At 42.0% G+C, this 24,511-nt stretch overlaps 1 protein-coding gene and 1 pseudogene across 1 annotated transcript; both read right to left on the bottom strand.

The window, feature by feature from the left end:
* Positions 1-794: 794 nt before the first annotated feature.
* Positions 795-6,210, bottom strand: LOC106577722 (uncharacterized). The gene is made up of 9 exons (XM_082964562.1): positions 6,171-6,210; positions 5,981-6,030; positions 5,808-5,874; positions 5,342-5,403; positions 5,112-5,226; positions 2,107-2,472; positions 1,640-1,990; positions 1,049-1,110; positions 795-926 (listed from the first exon to the last, which is right to left on the bottom strand). Exons 1-9 carry the CDS (start codon positions 6,208-6,210, stop codon positions 795-797), a joined length of 1,245 nt encoding a protein of 414 aa, XP_082820688.1.
* A 195-nt stretch (positions 6,211-6,405) lies between these two features.
* Positions 6,406-24,214, bottom strand: LOC106577721 (uncharacterized; annotated as a pseudogene).
* Positions 24,215-24,511: the final 297 nt, after the last annotated feature.

The raw sequence follows: 24,511 nt of genomic DNA, 5'->3' as shown, positions 1-24,511 counted from the left end.
AGAAGGGCTTTATAAATAAATTTGATTTGATACAGTCTGTATTCATTGATGAATCAATAATGAGTTTCTCTTTAAAATGCTTACGCTTTCAAAAAGTTGTGATATTTATCTTCAAATGGTATGAAGTCAGAGTTACTGGTTTGTATTTGTCATCATTTGAGTTGGTTTCTGAGACTAGTAGCACATACAGTGCCTATAGAAAGTTTACACCAACATTGGATTTCTTCACATTTTATTGTGACACAAAGTGGGATAGAAATTGATTTATTTGTCATTTTGTCAACGATCTTCACAAAACACTAAGATTACCTTGTACAAATAAGTGGTAAGAATTGGGCAAGTCATTAAACTCCGGAAATAAAAAACATGTTTATTGAAATATCACACAAGCATAAAGGCAGGTTACAGAGTTCCATGTTACAACCATTATCATCGAAAGGAAGAGTTCAGACATTTGCAAACTAAACATACAGTATTTTGTGCTAAACTTCTTTTTGCAAAAGCAGATGTGTCCAGTCAGTCAACCTCAGCCACTATTGGTGAGGATTTGATACTTCTGAAACCATCCTAGTATCAGCTTTCACACTTGCTGAACAATTATGCTCTGCATCTGAATGATTCTACGTTGATATTAGGAGAGTATGCCAATGCAGTGACAGTCTCTTCAGCTTGGCCCGACTATTACATTTTACAACAAATGAGGAAAGTACAAAATAGCTAAGTCACACAGACACAGTCAAGCTCAAAGTGGAGGTCAGTGGGCTCAACTTAAAATTATGCTGATTGGAGGGCTGTCACATCCTGACTTGATGACTCACACCAGAGTAGATGGTTTCTTCCTCTCTCTGTTCTCTCCTCTGTCTCCTGGACTTCCTGTCAGTGAACTTTAGGCCAGTGTAGTTCAGGCCATCATCGTCACTGTGGAGCTGTGGGGATGAAACACAAACTCACTCAAATCAGACTCTGGGTCAAATCTAGTGCTGTAATCTTTTGCTTTAACAAACTTCTCCAGACTCACTCTTGATACAGTACAATTGATCCTGCTAACCTGTTGGTCTGAGGTGTTGGAATGAGGATTCCCATAGTGGCTTTGTTGAAAAGGGGTCCCTGCTAAAAGACAAACGTCAAAACATTCAATATATTGGAAGACTTTTCTTGTTTACTAATAAAAACACATACTGCTGTGAATGTCATATTTTCTGCTTCAAAATGAAGTAGGCGAGAGAGGAAAGTGATAAAAGGAGGGCGAGCGTTCACCTAACTTTATGATCTATAACTATTATTACTATTGCAATTAGAATGAAAACATTTATTGTACCTGCACAGTGTTCACATCGTGACCTCTTCATTCTCACACAGAGTATAACGTTGACAATCACACTCACAATCACAGCAGTTGTCAGGCAAGATCGAATGATGAGGAAAAGAAGATTACTTTGATCGCCCAACAGGTCTGAAACTTAAAAAACAAGGCTTGATTATTTTCTATTATTCTTTATTCCTCAGTGATTTTGGCATAACAATTAGCTATACAAGTTATATTTGAAATCTAATATGAATTGAAAGTAATAGAATTACATATTCATATTTCCCACCATTTGAGAGACAATGTATGGTATTTTGGTTATGGACAGCTTACCTTCGATGTCCAGCTTGGTCCCGTTCCCAAACAGTATCTCCCCACAGGAGGCCACAGCACAGTAGTAAGTCCCAGCATCAGAGAGGCTAAGGTTCCTCTTGGGGAGGTTGTAGACACAGCTCTGTGTAGGAGACCCAGCCTCAGGGCTCTTCTCACACTGATCACTCCTGTCTCCATTGTTGTAAATTATTCCTGGATGGGATTTTCCTGAGCCATGTCTGAACCAATAGACACTGTGTTCTCCTGCACATGTCTCAGTATGTATTGTACAATTCAGAGTCACAGAGTCCCCTGGCTGGACTGACTCAAACACAGGCTGCTGGAGTACAGACATGCTGTTGGACCGCGAATCTGAGGAGAGTGAGTAAGATCATTGTGTGTACGTTCTATTTTCCTGAGATATTAATTAATTTAGCATTATTTTAACACAATTCAGTACCAACTTTTTTGAAAGCAACTTATATTACCTTTGACAATTAAAACAGTTCCTTCTCCAAATTTGAATTCGCTCACTACCATAGCAACACAATAGTATGTAGCTGAGTCCCCTGACTCCGTCTTGGAGATGGTTAGGTTGAAGCTGTCAAGTCCTCTCTTCACACTCAAACGTTTAGTCTCAGTAAAGTCTTTGTTAAAGTTGTTGGAATAAAGACTATTTTGAGTGTGATAAAATGATGATGCCATGCGAAGAGGCTTCTCTCCAACAGTTTGCTTGAACCAAGAGACTCTGACTATCAAATTAGATCGACAAAAGCAAGTGAGAGATACATTTTGTCCCAGTTGTGTAACTATCAAAGGGTCTAGTTGGATTACATCCTTGTTAAGTGCACAACCTGTGAAGCAAACAAACGAAATAAATCAGACAAAGGTATAGTACAGAATTATACATTATTATCATTATTCAGACTACATAGTCATTCAAATGGATTCAAAAAGACTATGATATACAAAATAAAAGGATCCACATTAATACTTTTAACTTACCCAAATTGGCGTAAAACAAAAATATTGTCCAATATATAATCATAATTTCCTTTCTGAACTGCATAGTGCGTGGGTCTGACAACAGAGCACCTTTTATATGATGCCACTCATGGGGTAATCATTATGAAGTAGGAGGAAACACTGAACTGAGTGATATTATTGGCTGTCTGAACAGGCATAAATCATCTGATTAAAACTACAATCTAACATGTGTCCTGTGGCATACCATAGTTAGACCAGCCCTTCAAATGATGTAAAGTCAGAGTTACTGGTTTGTATTTTTTCATCATTTGAGTCGGTGGCTGAGACTACTGGTACATATGTCCTCTTTGACATACACAGGGGGTTTACATTGTATTTCTCACAATCATGTCTGTAGAAGGCAGTTCAAGGTTTCAGGAGGAAGTGAACTCTGGTGAGTTTGGCAACTTGATGAATAATAATGCTAAAAAAATGAATAATAATGCTATACTTGATGCCTGGTGCAAATAAGTGGTTTATTGAAATATCACAAAAGCATTAAGGCAGGTTACAGAGGTCCATTTTACAACTATTATCATCAAAAGTAGGAATTCATATATTTTCAAAATCATTATATACATTGTGTTGTACACTTCTACAAAAACAAATGTATCGAGTCAGTCAAACTCAACCACTCTTTCTGAGGATTTGAGGCTTCTGAAAACATCCTAGTATCAGCTTTCACACTTTCTGAACAATTATGCTCTGCATCAGAGTGATTTTAAATTTATATTAGGTGAATCTTGGCCCCTGCAATGGCATCCTACAGCAAGATAGAAATGTACACTGCTCAAAGAAATAAAGGGAACACTAAAATAACACATCCTAGATCTGAATGAATGAAATAATCTTATTAAATACTTTTTTCTTTACATAGTTGAATGTGCTGACAACAAAATCACACAAAAATAATCAATGGAAATCCAATTTATCAACCCATGGAGGTCTGGATTTGGAGTCACACTCAAAATTAAAGTGGAAAACCACACTACAGGCTGATCCAACTTTGATGTAATGTCCTTAAAACAAGTCAAAATGAGGCTCAGTAGTGTGTGTGGCCTCCACATGCCTGTATGACCTCCCTACAATGCCTGGGCATGCTCCTGATGAGGTGGCGGATGGTCTCCTGAGGGATCTCCTCCCAGACCTGGACAAAAGCATCCGCCAACTCCTGGACAGTCTGTGGTGCAACGTGGCGTTGGTGGATGGAGCGAGACATGATGTCCCAGATATGTTCAATTGGAATCAGGTCTGGGGAACGGGCGGGCCAGTCCATAGCATCAATGCCTTCCTCTTGCAGGAACTGCTGACACACTCCAGCCACATGAGGTCTAGCATTGTCTTGCATTAGGAGGAACCCAGGGCCAACCGCACCAGCATATGGTCTCACAAGGGGTCTGAGGATCTCATCTCGGTACCTAATGGCAGTCAGGCTACCTCTGGCGAGCACATGGAGGACCCCACACCATGACTGACCCACCGCCAAACCGGTCATGCTGGAGGATGTTGCAGGCAGCAGAACGTTCTCCACGGCGTCTCCAGACTCTGTCACGTCTGTCACAATGTGCTCAGTGTGAACCTGCTTTCATCTGTGAAGAGCACAGGGCGCCAGTGGCGAATTTGCCAATCTTGGTGTTCTCTGGCAAATGCCAAACGTCCTGCACGGTGTTGGGTTGTAAGCACAACCCCCACCTGTGGACGTCGGGCCCTCATACCACCCTCATGGAGTCTGTTTCTGACCGTTTGAGCAGACACATGCACATTTGTGGCCTGCTGGAGGTAATTTTGCAGGGCTCTGGCAGTGCTCCTCCTGCTCCTCCTTGCACAAAGGCGGAGGTAGCGGTCCTGCTGCTGGGTTGTTGCCCTCCTACGGTCTCCTCCACGTCTCCTGATGTACTGGCCTGTCTCCTGGTAGCGCCTCCATGCTCTGGACACTACGCTGACAGACACAGCAAACCATCTTGCCACAGCTCGCGTTGATGTGCCATCCTGGATGAGCTGCACTACCTGAGCCACTTGTGTGGGTTGTAGACTCCGTCTCATGCTACCACTAGAGTGAAAGCACCGCCAGCATTCAAAAGTGACCAAAACATCAGCCAGGAAGCATAGGAACTGAGAAGTGGTCTGTGGTCCCCACCTGCAGAACCACTCCTTGATTGGGGGTGTCTTGCTAATTGCCTATAATTTCCACCTGTTGTCTATTCCATTTGCACAACAGCATGTGAAATGTATTGTCAATCAGTGTTGCTTCCTAAGTGGACAGTTTGATTTCACAGAAGTGTGATTGACTTGGAGTTACATTGTGTTGTTTAAGTGTTCCCTTTATTTTTTTGAGCAGTATATATAATAGCCAGGTCACACTGGAACAGTCAAGATCAATGTGGAGTTCAGAGGAGGGGTGGGTCTTAACTTAGAATGATGCCTATTGGATGACCCTCACATGTCACATCCTATCTCTATGACTCACCAGAGTAGATGGTTTCTTCCTCTCTCTGTTCTCTCCTCTGTCTTCTGGTTGTGGTACTCTTTTTGTCAGTCAACTTCAGGCCAGTATAGTTCGGGCCATCATTGTCACGGTGGAGCTATGAGGATGAACACACACTCACTTAATTCAATCTCTATGTCAAAACTAATGCTGTACTCTTTTGCTTTAATATTCTAATCCAGTCTCACTCTTGATACAGCAATTCTGCTAACCTGTTGATCTGACGTGTTGGCATGAGGATTCCCATACTGGCTTTGCGGAGAAGGGGTTCCCACTAAAAGAAAAAGACAAAACATGTAAAACACTTGAAATCTCTTCTTAAAAGGCTAACATGTCTTATTTTAGATATTATATCAGAGCACCTGTAAATAGGTTGCTGTGTGTTTGAGGGGGTGCTAGTGGCATGAGAAGAGTAAAAACTTTTCATCACTGCAGCATAAAGATGCCTGCGTATGGAATAGATAAATACATTCAACTTAATTTGTCTTGATTATTGTGAAACGCTTTATTTCTCTTATCACAAGTAAGTCATTGTCAAATGAGTCTGTCAAAGAAGCAATGCACCTAATTCATTACAGTTACAGATAATAAAGTTAACAATTAAGGCTGCGTCATTCATCCAGTTCTACTGTCTGATCCCAGAGTGCACCGTCTCTTCCTACGTGTTGCTTCTCTGACTTCTAGACCTGTTCTTGTTGTTGCTCAGATTCAGAGCTACATAATGGAGACTGTCTGCATCTTGGGCCTGTGAAGAACAATCATAAAATTGAGGAGAAAATTACTATATGTTTTTATTGTGACCCCTTTCACTCTTCTTTATATGGTAATTCAACATAAGGAATTCTATTTACCGCTGCATCTGAAGAAGAGACTGCTGGACCTCTTGTCTGAGAGAGGGGTCCTGAAAAGAAAGACAGAAAAGATTAAGATACAACTTCTTCCATTACAGATACATCTGGTGATATCAAAGAAGAGCAACTTCTATGAAGGACTTCACCTGTTACATACATCATACATTTATTTGTTATGGACTTCACTTACCTCTACACTGCAGACACTTTATCTTGTTCATGATGTACATAACGCAACCAAGGACAATGATCAGGATAAACGAGAGACCCAATGCTGCACTCAGGCAGTACACTAAGAGAAGAGGGTCTGCGCCATTGTCTGGGAAAATTATTGCACAATTTCTTATGTGATCTAAATAACTAGTACTGTATGCAGTTTTACACAGTAGATTATACAATAGATATTAACAAAAATGTAAGTTGTTTCACCTGCCCTTGATGTCCAGCTTGGTCCCATTTCCAAACAGTATCTCCCCACATAAGACCACAGCACAGTAGTAAGTCCCAGCATCAGAGAGGCTGAGGTTCCTCTTGGGGAGGTTGTAGACACAGCTCTGTGTAGGAGACCCAGCCTCAGGGCTCTTCTCACACTGATCACTCCTGTCTCCATGGGTGTAAATTATTCCTGGATGGGATTCTCCTGAGCCATGTCTGAACCAATAGACACTATGTTCTCCTGCACAGGTCTCAGTGTATATCGTACAGTTCAGAGTCACAGTCTCCTGTCTGGACTGACTCAGTGTCACGTCCTGACCAGTAAAGGGGTCTTTTGTCATTGTAGTATGGTCAGGGCGTGGCAGGGGGTGTTTGTTTTGTGTGTTTTGGGGTTTTTGGTCTAGGGGATTTTGGTTCTAGTTTTCATTTTCTATGTTCCGTTTTCCAGGTTTGGCCGAGTGTGGTTTCCAATCAGAGGCAGGTGTCTTTCGTTGTCTCTGATTGGAAGTCATACTTAGGCAGCCTATTTTCCTTTGGGTTTTGTGGGTGGTTGTTTTTCGTATAGTCCTTGTGTCCTTACGGAACTGTTGTTTGGCGTTGGTTTATTTTGTTTAAGTGTTCACTAGTAATAAAAAAGAAGATGAGCACGATACCCACTGCGCCTTGGTCTGTCCTTTACGACGCCCCTGACACCCCTGACAAACAGGTTGCTGTACAACGGTTGGGTTTCTGGATGCTGAACCTGACAAAAAGGTTTTGATGTCAGTAAAAGTGTTTCCAATTTTGTGTCCCAACTCAACATTTGTTGAAAACTAAAGCTGCATTAATGTCTGATTTTGCAAATACCTCACATTTAACTAAGACTTTGTATTTCCAAAACATAAAGTGCAAAAATGATCAAGATTATAGCATGCAGTGTGTCAGTGGAACTGTGTTTCTAACTGTCATGGGTGTGAACAACGACTAAAGAGAGTAACTGACTGACACCACATAGACACCCAGCTGGAACCACATAGTGAGTGAAAGGCCAACCAGGCCTATACAAGCAAAGAGACGGCCTTGTCTTGAGCTCACAACAGATCAAAGTGTCCAGGTACCTGTGAACAGCTCAATGAGTGCATGATGTGAGGGTGGGTTTAGCATGGTAACAGTAGGTTGTCTCTGCAGAAACCCTCTGGACAAACATTCATACAGGCACACTTTATTTACAAACCCCAAGAGATGGAAGAAGTTTTTTTCCATATCAGATGTTTAAATAGATTGAACAATGCAAAATTAATGCAAAAAGAAGGTGCATTCTGAACACAGGGATTTCAGGAGAGCAGTTCAATCAATTAACACATACAGCATAAGCAAGGATGCTGATGATCAATTGAATTAAAAGTTGCAGGCTAATATTTTTCAAATGCACCACGAGCAACTAAGCAATCTCTATAAATAATAGTTTTCAATGCATAGCAATGATACAGTATCTCCTACTTTACTCCAAAACCCATTTCTAGTCTATATACACTGGCCTTAGCTTGATCTATTTCCTGGTGGTGTAGACAATGATTAAGATGATCAGACAGCAGAGGATAATTTCAGTTCTTATGATGGCGAGAAGGACCAGGATTCTCATCTGTGGATCAACGTCACAACATGAAATAATAAAATTGCTCTTTCCATAACATAGACTAACCAAGTGAAAGCTATGATCCCTTATTGATGTCACTTGTTAATAAATCCACTTCAATCAGGGTAGATGAAGGGGAGGAGACAGGTTAAAGAAGGATTCTTAAGGCTTCAGACAATTGAGACATAGATTGTGTGATTCAGAGGGTGAATGGGAAAAACAAAAGATGTATGTGCCTCTGAAGAGGTATGGTAGTAGGTGCCAGGAGCACCGGTTTGTGTCAAGAACTGCAATGCTGCTGGGTTTTTCATGTCTAACAGTTCCTGTGTGCATCAAGAATGGTCCACCACCCATAGGACATCCAGCCAACTTGAGACAACTGTGGGATAAATTGGAGTCAACATGGGCCAGAATCCCTGTGGATGCTTTCGACACCTTGTAGAGTCCATGCACAGATGAATTGAGGCTGTTCTGATTGTAAAAAGTTGGGGGGGTGCAACTCAATATTAGGAAGGTGTTCCCAATATTTGGTATACTCAGTGTATGCTGTATCACTCCACTATATTGCTACGGGCATTAGTTGATACCGCAAATCAATATTTGACCAATAGTATGTGGACACCTGCTCGTCGAACATCTCATTCCAAAATCATGGGCATTATGGGCGAAACCCAGGTTTGTCTGTTGGACTGCTAGATAGTGAAGCGTGATTAATCACTCCAGAGAATGTGTTTCCACTGCTCTAGAGTCCAATGGCATTGAGCTTTACACCACTCCAGCTGACACTTGGCATTGCGCATAGTGATCTTAGGCTTGTGTGCGGCTGGTGGGCCATGGACACCCATTTCATTATGGTCCTGACGAACCGTTCTTGTGCTGATGTCGGGTGCTGACATTGCTTCCAGAGCCATTTTGGAACTCGGTAGGGAGTGTTGCAACCAAGGACAAGCTATTTTCATGCACTATGATCTTCAGCACTCAGTGGTCCTGTTCTGTGAGCTTGTGGGGCCTATCACTTCTCGGCTGAGTCGTTGTTGCTCCTAGATGTTTCAACCTCACAATAACAGCACTTACAGTTGACCTGGGCAGCTCTGCCAATGTTTGTCTATGGAGATTGCATGGCGGTGTGCTAGATTTTATACACCTGTCAGCAACGTGTATTGCTGAAACAGCCAAATCAACTAATTTGAAGGGGTGTTCACATACTTTTGTATATATAGTGTATGTACAAGGTTGAAAATGAGTGGGGTAAACACCTACGCAATGAAACAGGTACATTTTATGTCAGTCTTACATTCCTTGTATATCATTCACAGAAACATTCACTAAGTGTAACAGCTGAGAGTGCATGCCTGATTGGACACCCCAGCCACTCAGCTAATGTGACACACTTTATCTAGTCTGTTTTAGTCTGTGGTTAGTGTGGTTCTAAAAGGAAGCAATCTATCAGAAGGAGGATCCTCCTCTATTGGTCTCATTCTGACAGAGGAACCTGCAGTAGTTTTTGTGCTTCAAAAGACATGTCTGTTTGAGAATGTAATGAACATTCTCACATGCCATTATCACCAAATGGCCCCTCCCGCCGGGACCACAAGTTAGAATAGATGGTGCTGCATCACACATGAGATGCTTAACTCAGAGGGTTCTGATAGGGTTAAATAGCAGTTATTTGTGGTTTGTAACTGATTTCAGATAACAAAAAATATATTACAGTCAATTTGATAAAAAACGGTTTTGTTGTGGCCGTAAGATGTCAGGGGAAACATGAACAACAAGCAAAGATAGTGAGAACAACAGTGACACCACATAGACATCCTGCTGAAAACCACATAGAGACACAGAGACACAGAGAGCAGGTAGAAGGGTCCTGTCTGCACAAAGCCAGCAGGCCTACCTGACCAAAGCATAGATACGACCTTGTCTTGGGCTTACAGCAGACTGCAGAGTACCTGTGAATTTGTTCACTGTGTGGGGGTGGGTGTGAGTGACATGCTATCAACACAACTAAAAGATGACACATTGCAGAGAGTGGTCTTGAATAAATATGTTGTCTCCATTACCTATTCAACTACTCCCTGGGACTCAATACAAAACTACACACAAACACGAGTCATATACAGTAGCGAGCACTCTACTACCCATTTTATTTTGAGTGATTGTTTGGCTCCTCCTGGTAACTAAGCTACACTTTATAATAACTTAGTTGATGTTAGTAGTAATGATCCAGTGTTGATGACTAACTAGTCTATTTGATGCATGTGACTCTATGATTCTGAAATGGATTTATAACATGATACAGATGTCTAATATGTATGTAATAAATGTATATATTACCTTGTTATAGATTCTTAACAGCCACACAGTGTCTTTGTTGGGTCTTTATTGACAGATATTATGACTACACACATGAGCTATCATAGGAAAGTCCCTTTTCTACGATTCTTTGTCGAAATAGTGAACAATTTGAACATTTTCACAACTTTTAAAAGTTTCTGCGACTCTGGTGGTGAAGCAGTCACATAATCAAATCAAGTTTTTTTCACATGCACCGAATACCGTGAAATGCTTAGTCACAAGCCCTTATCCAACAATGCAGTTTAAGAAGAACAAAAACACACTATAAAATAACAATAATGAGGCTATATACAGGTGGTACCGGTACAGAGTCAATGTACGGGGGTACAGGTTAGTTGAGGTAATTTGTACATTTAGGTATGGGTAAAGTGACCATGTATAGATAATAAACAGCGAGTAGCAGCGGTGTAAACATAAAAGGGGGGGAGGGGCATTTCATTAATTGTTCAGCAGTCTTATTGCTTGGGGGTAGAAGAAGTTAAGTCTTTTGGACCTAGACTCTGTTACTTCTTGCCGTGCAGTAGCAGAGAGAACACTGACTTGGGTGACTGGAGTCTTTTTACATTTTAGTCATTTAGCAGACGCTCTTATCCAGAGCGACTTACAGTAGTGAATGCATACATTGCATTTCATGCATTTGTTTTTTTTTGTACTAGCCCCCCGTGGGAATCGAACCCACAACCCTGGCGTTGCACACACCATGCTGGCGTTGCAAACACCATGCTCTACCGACTGAGCCACAGGGAAGACTGCTAGGCCTGTCTTTTAATATAGGTCCTGGATGGCAGGAAGCTTAGCCCCTATGATGAACTGGGCCGTACGCACTACCCTCTGTAACGCCATTACAATCGGTTGCCGAGCAGTTACCATAGCAGGCGGTGATGCAACCAGTCAAGATGCTCTCGATGGTGCAGATGTAGAACTTTTTGAGGATCTAGGAACCCATGCCGAATCTTTTCTGTCTCCTGAGGGGTAAAAGGCGTTATCGTGCTCTTATCACAAATCTCTTGGTGTTCTTGGACCATGACCACCACAGCCCTGTCGATGTGCATATGGGCGTGTTCTGCCCTCCTTTTCCTGTAGTCCACGATCATCTCCTTTGTCTTGCTCACCTTGAGGGAGAGGTTGTTGTCCTGGGACCACACTGCCAGGTCTCTGATCTCCTCCCTATAGGCTGTCTCATCATTGTCGGGGATCAGGCCTACCACTGTTGTGTCATCAGCAAACTTAATGATGGTATTGGAGTCGTGGTTGGCCACACAGTCATGGGTGAACAGGGAGTACAGGAGGGGACTAAGCACGCACACCTGAGGGGCCCCCGTGTTGAGGATCAGCATAGCAGATGTGATGTTGCCTACCCTTACCACCTGGGGTCGGCCTGTCAGGAAGTCCAGGATCCAGTTGCAGAGGGAGGTGTTTAGTCCCAGGGTCCTTAGCTTAGTGATGATCTTTGGGAGCTATGGTGTTGAATTCTGAGCTGTAGTCAATGAACAGCATTCTCACATAGGTGTTCCTTTTATCCAGGTAGGAAAGGGCAGTGCGGGGTGCGCTTGAGATTGCGTCATCTGTGGATCTGTTGGGCGTTACGCGAATTGGAGTGGGTCTAGGATTTCCGAGATGATGGTGTTGAAGTGAGCAATGCCTTTCAAAGCACTTCATGGCTACCAACGTGAGCGCTACGGGTCGGTATTCATTTAGGCAGGTTACCTTAGCTTTCTTGGGCACAGGGTCTATGGTTGTCTGCTCGAAACATGTAGGTATTATGGATACAGTCAGGGAGAGGTTGAAAATGTCATTGAAGACACTTGCTAGTTGGTCCAGGCGTGTTCTGAGTACACATCCTTGTAATCCGTCTGGTCCTGCAGCCTTTTGAATGTTGACCTACGGAGAGCGTGATCACACAGTCATCTGGAACAGCTGCTCTCATACATTCTTCTGTGTTGCTTGCCTCAAACGGAGCATAAAAGAAAAGGCATTTAGCCCTTCTGTTAGGCTCGCATCACTGGGCAGCTCGCAGCCGGGTTTCCCTTTGTAGTCTGTAATAGTTTTTAAGCCCTGCCACGTCCGACAAGCATGAGAGCCGGTGTAGTAGGATTCACTCTTCGTCCTTTACTGACACTTTGCCTATTTTATGGTTCGTCTGAGGGCATAACGGGATTTCTTATAAGCGACCTGTTTCGTGTCCCGCTCCTTGAAAGCGGCAGCTCTTTAGCTTGTTGTGGATGTTTCCTGTAATCCATTGCTTCTGGTTGGGATATGTACGTATGGTCACTGTTGGGATGTCGTCGTCGATGCACTTATTGATAAAGCCGGTGACTGAAGTTATATACTACTCAATGCCATTGGATGAATCCCGGAAAAATTTCCCGGTCTGTGCTAGCAAAACAGTCCTGCAGCGCTGCATCCAAGTCATCTGACCACTTCCGTATTGAGCGAGTCACTGACACTTCCTGCTTTAGTTTGTACTTGTAAGCGGGAATCAGGAGGATAGAATTACAATCAGATTTTCCAAATGGAGGGCGAGGGAGACCTTTGTACGCATCTCTGTGTGTGGAGTTAAGATGGTGAAGTTTTTGTCCTCTGGTTGCAATTGACATACTGGTAGAAATTAGTTAAAATGGATTTAAGTTGGCCTGCATTAAAGTCCCCAGCCACTAGGAGTGTTGCCTCTGGATGAGCATTTTCTTATTTGCTTATGGCCTTATCCTGTTGGGTCTAGGGGGCAGCATTTGCACGTCTGGATAAAAAAAATGTACCCGATTTAATCTGGTTACTAATCCTACCCAGTAACTAGAATATGCATATACTTATTATATATGGATAGAAAACACTCTAAAGTTTCCAAAACTGTTTGAATGGTGTCTGTGAGTATAACAGAACTCATTTGGCAGGCAAAACCCTGAGACATTTTCTGACAGGAAGTGGATACCTGATGTGTTGTATTGACTTTAAACCTATCCCATTGAAAAACACAGGGGTTTAGGAATATTTTGGCACTTCCTATTGCTTCCACTAGATGTCACCAGCCTTTACAAAGTGTTTTGAGTCTTCTGGAGGGAGATCTGACCGAACAAGAGCCATGGAACGGTGATGTCCCATTAGACACCTGGCGCGCTACTTCATGTTGGGTACCCTCGTTCCAATACGTTATAAAAGAGTATGCATTCGTCCACCTTGAATATTATTCATGTTCTGGTTAAAAAAGGCCCTAATGATTTATGCTATACAACGTTTGACATGTTTGAACGAACGGAAATATATTTTTTCCCCTCGTTCATGACGAGAAGTCCGGCTGGCTTACATCATGTGCTAACGAGACGGAGATTTTTGGACATAAATGATGAGCTTTTTTGAACAAAACTACATTCGTTATGGACCTGTGATACCTGGAAGTGACATCTGATGAAGAGAATCAAAGGTAATGGATTATTTACATAGTATTTTCGATTTTAGATCTCCCCAACATGACGTCTAGTCTGTATCGCAACGCGTATTTTTCTGGGCGCAGTGCTCAGATTATTGCAAAGTGTGATTTCCCAGTAAGGTTATTTTTAAATCTGGCAAGTTGATTGCGTTCAAGAGATGTAAATCTATAATTCTTTAAATGACAATATAATATTTTACCAATGTTTTCTAATTTTAATTATTTAATTTCTGACGCTGACTTGACTGCCGGTTATTGGAGGGAAACGATTTCCTCAACATCAATGCCATAGTAAAACGCTGTTTTTGTATATAAATATGAACTTGATAGAACTAAAAATGCATGCATTGTCTAACATAATGTCCTAGGAGTGTCATCTGATGGAGATTGTAAAAGGTTAGTGCATCATTTTAGCTGGTTTTATGGTTTTGGTGACCCTGTCTTTGACTTGACAAAACATTACACACAAATCTTGTAAATGTACTGTCCTAACATACTCTAAATTTATGCTTTCGCCGTAAAACCTTTTTGAAATCGTAAAACGTGGTTAGATTAAGGAGATGTTTATCTTTCAAATGGTGTAACATAGTTGTATTTTTGAAAAATTTGAATTTTGACATTTATTTGGATTCAAATTTGCCGCTCTTGAAATGCACCTGCTGTTGATGGAGTGCACCACGGGTGGCACGCTAGCGTCCCACCTAGCCCCAAGAGGTTATACAGCTCGTTGAGTGCGGTCTTAGGGCCAGCGTCGGTTTGTGGCGGTAAAGAGACGGCTACGAAAAATATAGATGAAAACCCTCTTGGTAGATAGAGTGGTCTACAGCTTATCATGAGGTGCTCTACCTCAGGCGAGCAATACCTAGAGACAACCTTAATATTAGACATTGCGCACCAGCTGCTATTGACAAATAGACACACACCCCCACCCTTGGTCCTACTAAATAAACTAAACTTAAGCGCCATTGACTTGATTTGATTTGAAGCAGTCACAGGGACTTTCATATACACTGCTGCTCACTATTGAAAGATAAATAAATTGCAGTCATGCAAGGTGCACTTCTCCATTCACATTTTGTCAATATTTTCTCAAAACTGCTTAGTCACAATGTGTACATTGTCATGTCTGAAATCTGTCTCAACCATATAAATACTATATATTCATCTCAATCCAAGGTGGCGTAGCAGTCAGGCGTTTTTTGTCTTCGTCTTGTCTTGTCCCGTGTATATATCTTTAAATATATATGTTTATCTTTCTTCTTCGCATATATTTTTAATATTTTTCTTAATAACCCCAACTTCAACATACTCTCCTGCAACCCGTCTCACCCAATGTGGTATGGATCTGCTATTTTCTTTACTTTAGAACCGGAACCCCCAACAAAAGTTATCCAGCTAACTAGCTACTAGCTAGTAGTCAGCTAGCCACTGCTAGCGGTCATCAGCTAACCTTTAGCCTGGACAACTCCTGCCAGTCTGCACAGCGCGATTCAACCCAGAGCTTATCGGACTTCTTTTTCTCCATATCCCCGGATTCCTACCGCAAGCTCTGAACCACTTCACCTGGATCATCGCAGCTATCTAGCTGCTATCCGATTGGCTTCTCCTGGCTAACGTCTCTGTCCTGAACTAAGCACCAATTAGCCTGGAGCTAGCCTATGTTAGGCCCATCTCCCAGCTAGCTGAAGAGGATCATCAGCCACTCCTTGGGCTACAATACCTATTTTGCCAATTGGCCAAGACCCCTTTTATTGTCGATACGGAGCCCCGCCAATCCATCACGACTGGACTACCGACGTAATCCGTGAGAGGGGGTTTTCAACAGGCTCCTCTATCGCGATATCCCCTGAATGCCCATCTGCTAGCCTGGTAGCCGCGGCCCGCTAGCTGTCTAGAGCATACCGGACTGTTAGGTGAAGAGGTCCATCAGCCATTTTTTTTTGGCTACTATACCTATTTTGCCAATTGGCCTGGACCCTTTTTTACTACACTGACCCCTGCTGATCAATCATGACTGGTCTGCTGACGTAGCCGCACGAGGGGGCTAGAACAGACTTCTTCCGTCGCAATGTCCCTCTAAGGCCCTTCTGCTAGCCTGCTAGCCCCCGGCCCGCTAGCTGTCTGAATCGCCGTGTCTCCAGCTTGCCCAGCTACTCAATGGACCCTATGATCACTCGGCTACGCATGCCTCTTCCTAATGTCAATATTCCTTGTCCATTGCTGTTTTGGTTAGTGATTATTGTCTTATTTCACTAAAGAGCCTCCAGCCCTGCTCAATATGCCTCAGCTAACCCTCTTGTCCCACCTCCCACACATGCAGTGACCTCACCTGGTTTAAATGATGTCTTTAGAGACATCAATCATACCTCTCTCATCATCACTCAATGCCTAGGTTTACCTCAACTGTACTCACATCCTACCATACCTTTGTCTGTACATTATGCATTGAATCTATTCTACCATGCCCAGAAACCTGCTCCTTTTATTCTCTATTCTGAACGTACTGGACAACGAGTTCTTATAGCCTTTAGCCGTACCCTAATCCTACTTCTCCTCTGCTCCTCTGGTGATGTAGAGGTTAATCCAGGCCCTGCAGTGCCTAGCTCCACTCCTATTCCCCAGGCACTCTCATTTGTTGGCTTCTGTAACCGTAAAAGCCTTGGTATCATGCATGTTAACATTAGAAGCCTCCTCCCTAAGTTTGTTTTATTCACTGCTTTAGCACACTCTGCCAACCCGGATGTCCTAGTCATGTCTGAATCCTGGCTTAGGAAGGCCACCAAAACCATGACATTTCCATACCTAACTATAACATTTTCCAACAAGATAGAACTGCCAAAGGGGGCGGAGTTGCAATCTACTGCTGCGATAGCCTGCAGAGTTCTGTCTTACTATCCATGTCTGTGCCCAAACAATTTGAGCTTCTACTTTTAAAAATACACCTTTCCAGAAACTAGTCTCTCACCGTTGCCGCTTGCTATAGACCACCGACTGCCCCCAGCTGTGCTCTGGACACCATATGTGAATTGATTGCCCCCCATCTATCTTCAGAGCTCGTGGTGTTAGGTGACCTAAACTAGGACATGCTTAACACCCCGGCCATCCTACAATGTAAGCTTGATGCCCTCAATCTCACACAAATTATCAATGAACCTACCAGGTACAACCCCAAATCCGTAATCACAGGCACCCTCATAGATATCATCCTAAAACGCCTGTGGCGTACTGCATTAGCATCGAATAGCCGATATGCAACTTTTCAGGGAAGTTAGGAACCAATATACACAGGCAGTTAGGAAAGCAAAGGCTAGCTTTTTCAAACAGAAATTTGCATCCTGCAGAACAAACTCCCAAAATTTCTGGGACACTGTAAAGTTCATGGAGAATAAGAGCACCTCCTCCCAGCTGCCCACTGCACTGAGGCTAGGAAACACTGTCACCACCGATATATCCACGATAATTGAGAATTTCAAAAAGCATTTTTCTACGGCTGGCCATGCTTTCCACCAGGCTACCCCTACCCTGGTCAACAGCCCTGCACCCCCCCAGCAACTTGCCCAAGCCTTCCCAATTTCTCCTTCACCCAAATCCAGATAGCTGATGTTCTGAAAGAGTTGCAAAATCTGGACCCCTACAAATCAGCAGGACTAGACAATCTGGACACTCTCTTTCTAAAATTATGAGCCGAAATTGTTGCAACCCCTATTACTGTACCCCTGTTCAAACTCTCTTTCGTATCATCTGAGATCCTCAAAGATTGGAAAGCTTCCGTGGTCATCCCCCTCTTCAAAGGGGGAGACACTCTAGACCCAAACTGCTACAGAACTATATCTATCCTGCCCTGCCTTTCTAAAGTCTTTGAAAGCCAAGTTACCAAACAGATCACCGACCATTTCGAATCCCACCATACCTTCTCCGCTATGCAATCTGGTTTCCGAGCTGGTCATTGATGCACCTCAGCCACGCTCAAGGTCCTAAACGATATCATAACCTCCATCGTTAAGAGACAATACTGTGCAGCTGTATCCATAGACCTGGCCAAGGCTTTCGACTCTGTCAATCACCAAATTCTTATCGGCAGACTCAACAGCCTTGGTTTCTCAAATGACTGCCTCGCCTGGTTCACCAACTACTTCTCAGACAGAGTTCAGTGTGTCAAATCGGAAGGCCTGTTGTCCGGTCCTCTAGCAGTCTCTATGGGGGTGCCACAGGGTTCAATTCTCGGGCCGACTCATTTCTCTGTATACATCAATGACGTCGCTCTTGCTGCTGGTGATTCTCTGATCCACCTCTATGCAGACGATACCATTCTGTATACTCTGGCCCTTCTTTGGACACTGTGTTAACTAAGCTCCAGACGAGCTTCCCACAGGCTCCAAGTCAAACCCACTGGCTCCAGGTCATCTATAAGTCTTTGCTAGGTAAAGCCCCGCCTTATCTCAGCTCACTGTTCACCATAGTAGCACCCACCCGTAGCACGCGCTCCAGCAGGTATTTTTCACTGGTCACCCCCAAAGCCAATTCCTCCTTTGGCTGCCTTTCCTTCCAGTTCTCTGCTGCCATTGACTGGAACGAATGGCAAAAATCACTGAAGCTGGAGACTCATATCTCCCTTACTAACTTTAAGCACCAGCTGTCAGAGAAGATCACAGATCACTGCACCTGTACATTGCCCATCTGTAAATAGCCCATCCAACTACCTCATCCCCATACTGTTATTCATCTTTTTGCTCCTTTGCACCGCAGTATCTCTACTTGCACATTCATCTTCTGCACATCTATCACTCCAGTGTTTAATTGCTAAATTGTAATTATGGCCTATTTATTGCCTTACCTCCCTCCTTATCTTACCTCATTTGCACACTCTGTCTATAGACTCTTTTACTATTGTGTTATTGACTGTATGTTTGTTTATTCCATGTGTAACTCTGTGTTGTTGTTTGTGTCGCACTGCTTTGCTTTCTCTAGGCCAGGTCGTAGTTGTAAATGAGAACTTGTTCTCAACTAGCCTACCTGGTTAAATAAATGTGAAATAAAAAATACAAAAAAATCTAAGATGTTTATTTTTACTGCAAGGCTTTTCTCTTGAAGAGAGTGAATTGTACTCTTAGTGACATGGATGTTTGTGGTTTAGATGCAATGAGGTGTGTGTAGAGAGTACGTGGTGAGGACTGAAGGTCATTGCTGGCGGTTAGAGATGAGTTTTCCTGAGTGTTAAATCTATTTAGGGTATTCAGAACACCACAGAGGTGTTTTCAGGATATATCTAAAAAAGAGTTTGAGACAAACTAAAACACCAGTCAATAGATGCATATCCTGTTGGGGCTAGGGGGTAGTATTTTCATGGCCGGATAAAAAATGTACCCGATTTAAACTGGTTACTACTCTTGCCCAGAAACGACAATATGCATATTATTAGTAGATTTGGATAGAAAACACTCTAAAGTTTCTAAAACTGTTTGAATGGTGTCTGTGGGTATAACAGAACTCATATGGCAGGCAAAAACCTGAGAAGATTACAAGCAGGAAGTGCCCTGTCTGCGATTTTGTAGTTCTGCTTTTGTTTGTCTATCGAAACTACAGTATCCGGGGGTTATGTTGCACTTTCTAAGGCTTCCATTGGCTCTCTAAAGCCGCCAGAAAGTGGATTGGGGGGTCACCTATCTCTGGGCAAAGTATAGGAGCACTGTTTGTTAGTGGACTGTTTGAATGAATACAAGGTTGTCCGGTTGGAATATTATCGCTATTTTATGAGAAAAATAGCATAAAAATTGATTTTAAACAGTGTTTGACCTGCTTCTAAGTACGGTAAAGGAACATTTTGAAAAAAATTGGTCACGAAATGCGCTCGCACGTTACCCTTTGGATAGTGACCTGAACGCACGAACAAAACAGAGGTATTTGGATATAACTATGTATTATTTGGAACCAAAACAACATTTGTTGTTGAAGCAGAAGTCCTGGGAGTGCATTCTGACAAAGAACAGCAAAGGTAATCCAATTTTTCTAATAGTAATTCTGAGTTTACTGAGCCCTGACGTTGGCGGGTGTCTGAATAGCTAGCCTTGATGGCCGAGCTATGTGCTCAGAATATTACAAAATGTGCTTTCGCCGAAAAGCTATTTTAAAATCTGACACCGCGATTGCATAAAGGAGTTCTGTATCTATAATTCTTTAAATAATTGTTATGTATTTTGTCAATGTTTATCATGAGTAATTTAGTAAATTCACCGGAAGTTTTCGGTGAGTATGCTAGTTCTGAACATCACATGCTAATGTAAAAAGCTGTTTTTTGATATAAATATGAACTTGATTGAACAAAACATGCATGTATTGTATAACATAATGTCCTAGGAGTGTCATCTGTTGAAGATCATCAAAGGTTAGTGCTGCATTTAGCTGTGGTTTGGGTTTTTGTGACATATATGCTTGCTTTGAAAATGTCTGTGTGATTATTTCTGGCTGGGTACTCTCCTGACATAATCTAATGTTTTGCTTTCGCTGTAAAGCCTTTTTTAAAATCGGACAGTGTGGTTGGATTAACGAGAGTCTTATCTTTCAAATAGTGTAAAATAGTCATATGTTTGAGAAATTGAAGTTTTAGCATTTTTATAGTTTTTGTATGTCGCGCCACGCTCTTCCACTGGCTGTTGAATAGAGTGGGATGCTCACGTTCCACGTTTCCCATAGAAGATATTCACCGTGCATTATGCAACCAAAAATAACTTTGTTACATTGAGCATCAGCCTAATATGGTTGTTGCACACTAAATCTGTGGTCGAAATTTAAGGACAGAGAAAAATATCAAATCAAACAATCTCTCTATATGAAAGCAGTTGAACGTTTAATTTGATCTAAAACGCACAACAGTATCAATCTTAAAAGGAGCTTGACAGAATAAAATTGTAACACACAATGAAAAAGCCATAGTTATACATACAGTGTAGAAATCATAAAGTCAATGCAAGTTATTAAAGACCAAAAGTCTACGTTTCAAGCCATGTTTTGGCTACTCACCCGAGTACACAGTGTCTCTCTCCATGGCGACCCTCTGTCTACTCTGGCATTTACTTTCTTGTGGACGACGTTCAGAGCTGCGCCATGGAGTGTGTCAGCATCTTGATCCGGAGAGGAATACCACAAATAAAATATATATATTTGGTATTAGACTAAAATATTTATAGTGAAACGACACCTTTAGGTAAATGCCTATTTTTAATGCAGAGAAAATACATTGAATCAGCAACAGCTGGACAAGTGTTATGTCTGTCTACCTGGTTATGAGAACTGGGGATTGATGGAGTACTTGACTGAGGGTGCGTTCCTTTAAGACAAACACATGGTGGAATCATCATCATCATCATCATCATCATCATCATCATGCATTGAATTAACCCATTTTCATGACTAAAACATGTAATAATACTGCACCAACAGTTTAAGTATATATTGTGCACAATGATAACACTTAACTCTGCACAGCAGAAAGGTTTTCTGTCTGCTAAATGACTTAAATGTAAATGTAAATGTAAATGTTTTCTTGGTCTTCTTATACAAAACACAACCAAGGACAATGGTGATGAGGATGACACAAAGAGTCAACGCTACACCCAGACAGAACACCAAGAGAAGAATGTCCTCCTTACAACCATCTTTGGTAATACAGACAGTGATAGAGGATTGATTCAGGACATGTTGCTCTACCAGACATACAATTTATTCACAACAATGTGAAATAATGTTAGACATTTTCAGACATGTCAGAAATATCGCTTTCGGTCAATGTCCAGCTTGGTCCCATTCCTAAATAGTATCTCCCCACATGAGGCCACAGCACAGTAGTAAGTCCCAGCATCAGAGAGGCTGAGGTTCCTCATGGGGAGGTTGTAGACACAGCTCTGTGTAGGAGACCCAGCCTCAGGGCTCTTCTCACATTTATCACTCCTGTCTCCATAGGTGTAAATGATTCCTGGACGAGATTCCCACCTTACATACAGATACAGTCGGTATTAATCGATTAATCAATGATGGGGTTATCTTTAAAATGCTTAAGCTATCAAAAAGATGTGCTATTTATTCTCAAATGGTTTATAGTCAGAATTACTTGATTGCATTTTTCATAATTTGGGTTGGTTTCTGAGACTAGTGGTACATACAGTACCTATAGAAAGTCTACAGTAACATTGGATTTGTTCACATTTTATTGTTTTACAAAGTGGGGTTAAAATGGATTTAATTGTAATTTTTTGTCAACGATTTACTCAAAAAACGAATGTCAAAGTGAAAGAAATTCTAACATAAGATTACCTCGTACAAATATGTGGTAAGAATTAAACGTAGGAAATAAAAACATGTTTATTGACATATCACACAAGCATAAAGGCAGGTTACAGAGTTCCATGTTACAACCATTATCATCAAAGGGAAGAGTTCAGACATTTGCAAAATCATTAAACATACAGTATTCTGTGCTACACTTCTTTTTACAAAAGCAAATGTCAGTCAACCTCAGCCACTATTGCTGAGTATTTGAGACTTCTGGAACCATCTGAGTATCAGCTTTCACACTTGCTGGACAATTATACTCTGCATCTGAATGATTCTACGTTGATATTAGGAGAGTATGCCAATGCAGTGACAGTCTCTTCAGCTCGGTCCGACTATTACATTTTACAGCAAATGAGGAAAGTACAAAACAGCCAAGTCACACGGACACAGTCAAACTCAAAGTTAAGGTCAGTAGGGCTCAACTTAATATGATGCTATTGGAGGAATGGACTGTCACATCCTAACTTGATGACTCACACCAGAGTAGATGGTTTCTTCCTCTCTCTGTTCTCTCCTCTGTCTCCTGGGCTTGGTACTCTTCTTGTCAGTGAACTTCAGGGCAGTGCAGTTCAAGGCATCATCGTCAACGTGGAGCTATGGGGATGAAACACAGACTCCCTCAATTCAGACTCTGGGTCAAATCTAATGCTGTAATCTTTTGCTTTAATAATCTTATCCAGACTCTTGATACAGTACAATTGATCTTGCTAACCTGTTGGTCTGAAGTGTTGGCATGAGGATTCCCATAGTGGCTTTGTTGAAAAGGGGTCCCTGCTAAAAGACAAATGTCAAAACATTCACTATACTTGAAACCGTTTCTTGTTCACTAATAAAAAGACATTCTGCTGTGAATGTCATATTATCCACTTCAAAATGAAGTAGGCTTGTGAAATTAAAACAATGTCCAGAGAGGGAAGTGATAAGAGGAGGGCTAGCCTTCACTCTTCTTTATGATCAATAACTATTATTACTATTGCTATTAGTATGAAGACTTTTACTGTACTTGCACAGTGTTCACATCGTGACCTCTTCATTCTCTCACAGAGAAGAACGTTGACAATCACACACAGAATCACAGCAGTTGTCAGGCAAGATATAATGATGAGGAAAAGAAGATTACTCTGATCATCCAACAGGTCTGAAACTTAAAAAACAAGGCTTAAATATTTTCTATTATTTTTTTCCTCAGTGCTTTTGGCATAGAAGTTAGATATAAAAGTTATATCATGTGAAATCTACTATGAAATAAAGGTGATAGATTTACATATTGATATTTCCCACCATTTGAGAGAAAATGTATGGTATTTTGGTTATGCACAGCTTACCTTCAACATCCAGCTTGGTCCCGTTCCCAAACAGTATCTCCCCACATGAGGCCACAGCACAGTAATAAGTCCCAGCATCAGAGAGGCTTAGGTTCCTCTTGGGGAGGTTGTAGACACAGCTCTGTGTAGGATACCCAGCCAAATGGCTCTTCTCACAAGAAACCATCTACTCTGTCTCCATTGATGTAAATGATTCCTGGATGGGATTTTCCTGAGCCATGTCTGAACCAATAGACACTGTTCTCCTGCACAGGTCTCAGTGTGTATTGTACAATTCAGAGTTACAGAGTCTCCTGGCTGGACTGACTCAGACACAGGCTGTTGGAGCACAGACATGCTGTTAGAACCTGAATCTGAAGAGAGTGAGTAAGATAATGGAGTGTATGTAACAGTGTAGGTTCCGTCCCTCTCTTCGCCCCAACCCGGGCTCGAACCAGGGACCCTTGCACAGATCAACAACTGACACCCCATGAAGCATCGTTACCCATCGTGCCACAAAAGCCACGGCCCTTGCAACGCAAGGGGAAACCCTACTTCAAGTCTCAGAGCGAGTGACGTCACTGATTTAAATGCTATTAGCGCGCACGCACCACCGCTAACTAACTAGCCATTTCACATCGGTTACATGTACATTTTATTTTCCTGCTGGATTCATTAATTTAGCATTATAGGAACACACTTAGGTACCGACTTAAGTTACCTTTGACAATTAAAAAAGTTATTTCTCCAAATTTGACTTCGCCCTCTTCCATAGCACCACAGTAATATGTAGCTGAGTCCCCTGACTCTGTCTTTGGTCAGGTTACAGCTGTAAACACCTCTCTTCACACTCAAACGTTTAGTCTCATTGAAGTCCTTGGTAAAATTGTTTTAATAAAAGGTCTTTTGAGTGCCATAATATGATGATGCCATGAGAAGAGGCTTCTGTCCAAGAGTTTGCTTGAACCAAGAGACCAGCCTTCCCTGTGGCTCAGTTGGTAGAGCATGGTGTGTGCAACGCCAGGGTTGTGGGTTCGATTCCCACGGGGGGCCAGTACAAAAAAAAAAAA

Source organism: Salmo salar, chromosome 18 (assembly GCF_965601325.2).
Source record: "Salmo salar chromosome 18, fSalSal1, whole genome shotgun sequence".
NCBI classification, from domain to species: domain Eukaryota; kingdom Metazoa; phylum Chordata; class Actinopteri; order Salmoniformes; family Salmonidae; genus Salmo; species Salmo salar.
The sequence above is the reverse complement of the archived record's forward strand: the minus strand, read 5'-3'. Positions and strand labels throughout refer to the sequence as shown.

Excerpts from the sequence above, each read along its gene's own strand:
- LOC106577722 (XM_082964562.1), bottom strand. The coding sequence starts at position 6,210 with ATGTACATCATGAACAAGATAAAGTGTCTGCAGTGTAGAG. Across the intron at positions 2,473-5,111 it reads GGAAGAAACCATCTACTCTG|GTTGTGCACTTAACAAGGAT; the intron begins GTGAGTCATAGA and ends TTTGCTTCACAG. Across the intron at positions 927-1,048 it reads CCAACACCTCAGACCAACAG|CTCCACAGTGACGATGATGG; the intron begins GTTAGCAGGATC and ends TCATCCCCACAG.